Source organism: Taeniopygia guttata, chromosome 3 (assembly GCF_048771995.1).
Source record: "Taeniopygia guttata chromosome 3, bTaeGut7.mat, whole genome shotgun sequence".
In the NCBI taxonomy this organism is placed as follows: Eukaryota; Metazoa; Chordata; class Aves; order Passeriformes; family Estrildidae; genus Taeniopygia; species Taeniopygia guttata.
In genome coordinates this window covers 95,173,231-95,179,887 of record NC_133027.1, presented here as the reverse complement: position 1 = coordinate 95,179,887, position 6,657 = coordinate 95,173,231, and the positions used below count along the sequence as shown (strand labels likewise).

Sequence of the window (6,657 nt, the reverse complement as noted above, 5' to 3'; positions counted from 1 at the left end):
GTCCTGGATTCCCACAATGTATTTGTTAAATGACAGCTGTTTGGGCTGAATTTACCAGTGAGTATTGCTGCAAGCAAGATCTTTTGGTGGAGAGAAGTGTCAGACCAGTTTAGCTGCTTCTGAAAAGAAAGTTAGGAAAAGCACACTTATTCATACTGAAAAGAAATACATTTGTCTTGCTACAGCAGTGTAATTTTTGCTATTGTTATGGAGATAAGAGGAAGATTTTGGGTTACTACAAAGCTGTCAAAGCTCTAGAGACCTGCCTTCTTTGCTCCTTCCTTCTTAAATCAATTTAAGGCAGATTGGACATCCCCTCGCCACAAGAACCACTGTGATCCTTCAGCAAATACATTTACAGAAGGGGTTTGAAGGTCTTTGCTGGAAAAGCTGTGTTTCCTCAGGGACACAGCACTGGGTTTGGGGAGGGGAAGGCTGGGATGTGGATGGGAAGCCAATAGTGACACTGGGCAGGAATGAGGTGGGGACACCAAAGCGTTCCCTGCCCTGGAACAGGCAGCACATGGCAACACCTTTCAGACCAGGGTGGCCCAGTAAAAAGTTAGTTTAGTGTGAAAACCTGACGTAGTTCTTAAGTGGGCATCTGAGGGCCTTTTGGAAATCAACTATTGATACCAAGAATTATTGAAGATGAGCACATCGATTCACCAGTTGCAAAGAAGAGAGAAGCCAGGTGAGAAAATCTAGAAACAGAGGTCCCAAAAAACATTCCTTAGCTGGAAACAGACGGGAAGGAGAGAGGAAGAAAGGAATGATGGGAGATGAGTTTTGAGAAGGTGACTGATATAGGGAAGAGATGAGAGAGAAAGCAATGGTGGGCAAACAAGGGGATGTTCTATACAAGGTACACAAACCAGAACATCACATTTATGCAAGAGATACTGAGGCATGTAAAATAGATGTGTTTTGTCCATAGGTGATAGTGTGCAGGCAGCTGGATTGGGATACAAGAATTTGGGAATTGGGATACTGTGGTTTCTGATTGGAAAGATGAAAATCACTGCAAGGTAAGAGAAGTTTCCAAGAATACTTGACTTAGATGATGAAACATGGCATTTTTGACAAATATTAGACTATAATCACCAAAAGAAAGATTGTCATCTATACTGTTGCTATTCCTTTGTGCCTTTACAGTACAAGAAAAACCAGGCAAACAAAACAAAAATTAAAAATGCTTAGGACAGTACCAGGAAAACATCATGAAAAATCAAAAACCTAAAGCATTCTGGGCATGAGAACCACCTTGTAGCCAGAGCTTGGGATGCCTCTGAGTGCCACAGGGCAGTCCCTGTCCATTCTGTCCCTGGGCTGAGTAATCCCTGTGTGTAAATGGGGGTCAAGCCTTGGACTTTTTGTCCATTTGCCCTGTTCCTTGTGCTGCCTGGAAGCAGCAACCCCCCTGGAAGGAGGGCAAGAGCTGCTCTCTCATTGCTGGAGGGAGCTCATGGAGTCTCTGGACACCACTCCTGCTGTAAGCAGAGGGGGCCTGTCACCCACAGCCCCTGGCTGTGTGACTGACTCGGGTGACAGCCCTGCTCTCACCCTGTGCTCCTTCTGGCAGCCTGGACAGGACACTCTTCTCCTCATGGAGCACAGGCAGTGACCACCTCGGCACAGCTGCCAGGGGCACACTGCTTGTCCAGCACGAGCTTGGGCATTTGAAGGAGTTCTGCCCAGGCAGGTGGCAGAGTCACCGTCCCTGGAGGTGTTTAAGGAAAGGCTCCACATGGCGCTTGGTGCCATGGTCTGGTCCACACGGCAGTGTCTGCTCGCAGGTTGGACTCGTTGCTCTCAGAGGTGTCTTATGAATGAAGTCCCTTGATGTCCAATGTAATAAACCTCAAGATTAAAATTTAGCATCAATTTTAATTGAGGTATAAAATAATAACACAAGAAAATATAATCAAGTCATTACAAAAAGAAATTTGGCATTGGTTCGGATAAAGCATAAGCAAAACTGACCAGGGTACGGAGATGGCTTCCCACCCTGCCTCATGTACAAAAGGCTAAAGGATCCAAACTTATTTATTTCATAGATAAGACCACTATTTTAGACTCCCTGTCTGGAATGGTCCCAACTTTATTCATATTCAAGATCCATCCTGCTCTGGGAGTTGTCTTCAGTTGATGCCAAATATGGTTTGGGAGTCAGTTCCTGACTTCCTCCATTCCCAAGGCCGAATCCAACTCCTGCATCCTGTTTTCCACCTGTATTCTTGAAGAAACCCATCTACTTCATAACACTAATCACATATACTTTTCCCATTATTTTCCCAAATTATAGACATAATTAAAATTCTGTTAGCACGAATCACATCCATTTACAACAGGTGTTTTCCAGCCCAAGGGAGCCTGTAACTCCGCGATGAAGGCAGCACGGAGCCCCGGCCACTCTCCGTTGCCGCGGCGCCGGGCGGGCCGGGCCTGCGCGGGCGGTGCGGGATGGGGGCGGGCGTGACGCGCGGAGCGGGCGCCGCAGCGATTGGGCGGAGCGGGGCGGGTCGGGCGTGACGCGAGGCGCGGACCGCGCGGCGATTGGGCGCCGCTGCTGGCGCGCCGGCGCGCGCGTGGCGCGCTTGGCGGGAGACGGCGGCCGCAGCGGCAGCGGCACAAGATGGCGGTGGAGCCGCCGCGGGAGGCCGTGTGGCCCGAGGGCGCGGGGGCCGAGGCGGGCTTCGTGCGCGCTGTGCTCTCGCTGCCCGAGAAGCCCGACACCACCGTGCGCTTCTTCGAGCGCGGCGACTACTACACGGTGCATGGCGCGGACGCGCGGCTGGCGGCCCGCGAGCTCTTCCGCACCCGCGCCGTCATCCGCCAGCTGGCGGGGGCACCGGGTGGGTGCACGGGGCGGCCCCGGGAGCGGGCGCTGAGGGAGGGATCAGCGGCGGGAGCGGGGGGCCCGCCTGCCCCGGGCCTGGCTGCGGCTGGCCTCGGTGGGGGGGGAGCAGAGGAAGGAGGTGGCGGTGGTGGCCGTGGTGGTCCCTGGCAGTCCCCGGTAGCCCCTGGCAGCCCCCGGTAGTCCCTGGCAGCCCCCGGTAGCCCGTGGCAGCCCCCGGTAGCCCCTGGCAGCCCGGTTGCCAAGGCCGAGGCCTGCGGGTGTGACAAGGATCGGGCCCAGGGCGGCATTCGGTGCGGGGCCCGGGCTCAGGCCGGGCGGCGCTGCGGGTCCCTTCCCGACCTCCCGGGGTGGATGGATGCGGGAAGGGAGATGCTGAGAGGTGTCCCTGGTCCGGTGTCCGCTCTGCTTCATCGAGGCCGGGAATCGCTGAGTGGTGTTCTTCACTGTCGAATGTTTCTGTGTGTTTGACAAGCTTTTCTCTTCTGTTCGCCCCGTGTTGCTTTTCGTTTATCGCTTGGTATAAGGTAGGGCAGCTTGCAGATGTCAGGGGTAAGAGCATCAAGATAAATTGTCTTGGGTACAAACCTTACTACTAGCCTTGATGTCGAGGAGCACAATGTTGCTGAGTTATTGGCTCAGATTTTGCAAAATAAACCTCTTCTAATGAATCAAGTTTTTTTGTGTGTGTGCAGCAGCATTAAAAACATGACATTCTCATATGCTTTTTCCTTTCTAATGTGAGTGATGAGGTCATAGGTATAGAAGAATGTTTAAAAACCCCAGCTCTCCCCAAAGCTTGATGTGTCTTCCTGACTGGATACATGCATTACTACTATTATTGTAGTCAATTGAGAACTTATTTTGCAAGTGTAATCATGTGACTACCAGCTCCAGTTTTGAACCCTCTAAAGCCTTATCTACCACATTCAACGAAAAGCATAAAACTGCAGTTGTTGCCTTCAGGATGATTTCAAAGTACATATGAACTTCAGCTGCTCCTCACCCCCTGCTAGTGTACTGTCTCAATTGAAAAAATAAGAAAAATTATGTTTTGTTAGGACAGTTCTGCGCTGGGAAAAATAATATAATTATATAGAATGAGGGGGTTTATTACCTCTTTCAAAAAATCTTACTAGATGTTTGAGGAATGAAAATGAAAAAATCCAATTTAAAATAAGCCCATAAGTTTCTATGGGTGTGGAAGTTTGCTGTTTAACGTCTTTGATAGAAAGGGAGGAAGAGCCTGAAATGTGACTAAGGCATGCTGCTGGAAGAGAGATGTGATTCTCTCTGTTGCTTTTGCTTGGTGTCTTATCTAACTCTGGTGTGTCTGACACCAGTCTGACACCGCTTCCCAACTTGGCAGAAAGCTTAATGTACTCACCTGAAATCCCCATTTGCTCAGTAGTGGAATTACCTTGTTCTGAGAGTAGGCTGCTGCTGGAGTTGGGGAGGTAGAAGTGGTATTGCTCCTCTGGGCAGCTACATGGAATTAAATTTGTTCAGCTGCATCATCTGCCTGGACATACAAGAGCAGAAGCAAGAAATTTGTCAATTAGGCACTTCATAAGTTAGGTTTTAGTGTAAACGGTTAAATTTTTTTTATTATATATTGTTTTTACTGGATAAATTATGATAAAAGGGGAATGTCTTGGCACTCATGTTGTGTGAGTGTGAATAGGGTGGCAGTCTTTTCTGTCAACAGAAGCTGCTTGTCCAGGAAAGAAAAGATGTACAGCAGGAGAACCTGTACCAGACATCTAATCCTCATTAAATGAAAATGTGTGAAATATTAATTAGTAAATCAAGTCAAGAATATTGTCAGAGGGTAAGGGTGAGAGGAACATATCCCTTTGTATATATTAACGTACTTATTAAATGAAATTACGAATTGGACATTTTTTTTATTTGGAGAGAGAGTATGCTTTCTTCATTAGTATTAATCAGTTGAATGTTGTCGATTTGTGTTGTTTCGTGGATTCTACATGTTTGCTTCTTTGGTATTAAGACAGTGTCTTCTGAAGGCTGTTCTTGGGGATTTGAATTATAGAAAATAAGAAAATAAGCTTTATGAAAAAATTCAGGTATCTCATAATTTTCTTTTTTTTTTTTTCTTGGTAGGAACTGAGAAGCTTGAGAGTGTTGTGCTTAGTAAAATGAACTTTGAATCTTTTGTGAGGGACCTGCTTCTGGTTCGTCATTACAGAGTTGAAGTTTACAAGAACAAAGCAGGGAGCAAATCTGTCAAAGAAAATGACTGGTATTTAGCTTACAAGGTACAGTTTTCAACCTTTCTTTAGAGTTGTGAGATGAAAGAAAAAAACTGCATAGCTTTTTCCTGCTTGGAGTTTTGGGATTTTAAGAGACTGATGATGAAAAATCACACCCGATTGTTGTATTTTGGTTATATGGCTGTTATACAATATCACTGGTTTTTCTACTACTCTAAGGCTTGCACTGTGTCTTTGCCATAGGTTGGGAATTCAAGGAAACCTGATGTGCTTTCCTCTGTGTAGGTGATATGTAAAATTCAAATGGTTAAAAAAACAGAATAATTGTGTATTTTATATGAATGGACTGTTCAGTACTTCGTTTTACCAGTTGTTATTTTGAAAGAAAGAAAGTGTGTGTGTACACTGCTTTTAAAAAAGCATTTCTCTTTTTCTAAGTAGGGTTCTCCAGGAAATCTTGCCCAGTTTGAAGAAGTTCTCTTTGCCAACAATGACATGTCCACAGCCATCGGGGTTGTGGGGGTGAAGCTGTCTGCTGCTGATGGGCAGAGAGTAGTAGGAGTGGGCTATGTCGACACTACGCTGAGAAAATTGAGTGTTTGTGAGTTCCCAGATAATGATCAGTTCTCCAACCTTGAAGCTCTGCTGGTTCAACTGGGCCCAAAGGAGTGTGTGCTGCCAGGAGGAGAGACTGCAGGAGAGATGGGGAAACTCAGACAAGTAAGGGAGCCGCTGTGGCTGACAGACAAAACCTCTAAAAAGCTCAGGTTTTTTTAACCAGGCTCTGATTTGTGGAAAAACCAAGGACCAGTATCTAAATTCGAGGAAGTTTTGATTTATGCATGCAAAATATGTTGTTTATTGATTTATTTGCCCTTTAATCAACAAAAGTTCTAAAATCTTGTCGGACATTCCTCTCCCTGCAGCCTAGAAGGAAATAAGTATCACTTCGGGGTTTGCTTCTATGTGGTCAACAACTGTCTCTTAAATATTGAAATTAATTGATAAATGTGTGTGTTTGTGAACAACAGGTCATTCAGAGGGGAGGAATCCTGATTACAGACAGGAAGAAGGCAGATTTCACAACAAAAGATATTGTTCAGGATCTCAATCGCTTGTTGAAACCAAAAAAGGAAGAGCAGCTGAACAGTGCAGCACTGCCAGAGATGGAAAAGCAGGTGAGCAGTGTTCAACGTGCCTCTTTCTAAAAAGTGGAGTGGTGTGTGCACCTGATGTGAGGTGATCTCCTCTGCATTCTTGCTGAAGCATTCAGCAGTTCTGCTCAGCTTGGGTCTGTGTCAGAGCTGGGTACCAGGGCTCTTGGAAAAAATGGAGAAAACCATTCATTTATGGCTTTAAAGGAGAAACTCTAATAGGTAAGCAAATAGCCTGCAGAAGAGGTGCCTCCTGTTCATAATTATCTAGCCTAAGGACTGAAATACAATACTCTGGTTATTTTGCATGATAGGAAAATTGGTATTTGAAAACAGAGTAATGTTTATGATAATATTTTTGGCTTAAGTATATGATTTAGTGCCTGCATGTTTGTTCTTAGCTGCAAACAAG

At 46.2% G+C, this 6,657-nt stretch overlaps 1 protein-coding gene across 1 annotated transcript in view; it reads left to right on the top strand.

Annotated features, from left to right (window-relative positions):
• The first annotated feature begins 2,563 nt into the window (after positions 1–2,563).
• Positions 2,564–6,657, top strand: part of MSH2 (mutS homolog 2) — a 46,805-nt gene continuing 42,711 nt past the window's right edge. The window contains exons 1-4 of the mRNA XM_030268863.4: positions 2,564–2,855; positions 4,982–5,136; positions 5,533–5,811; positions 6,123–6,269. Of these exons, the coding sequence (XP_030124723.4) occupies positions 2,636–2,855; positions 4,982–5,136; positions 5,533–5,811; positions 6,123–6,269 (801 nt within the window). The 5' untranslated portion in view covers positions 2,564–2,635. The remainder of the gene's footprint in view (positions 2,856–4,981; positions 5,137–5,532; positions 5,812–6,122; positions 6,270–6,657) is intronic.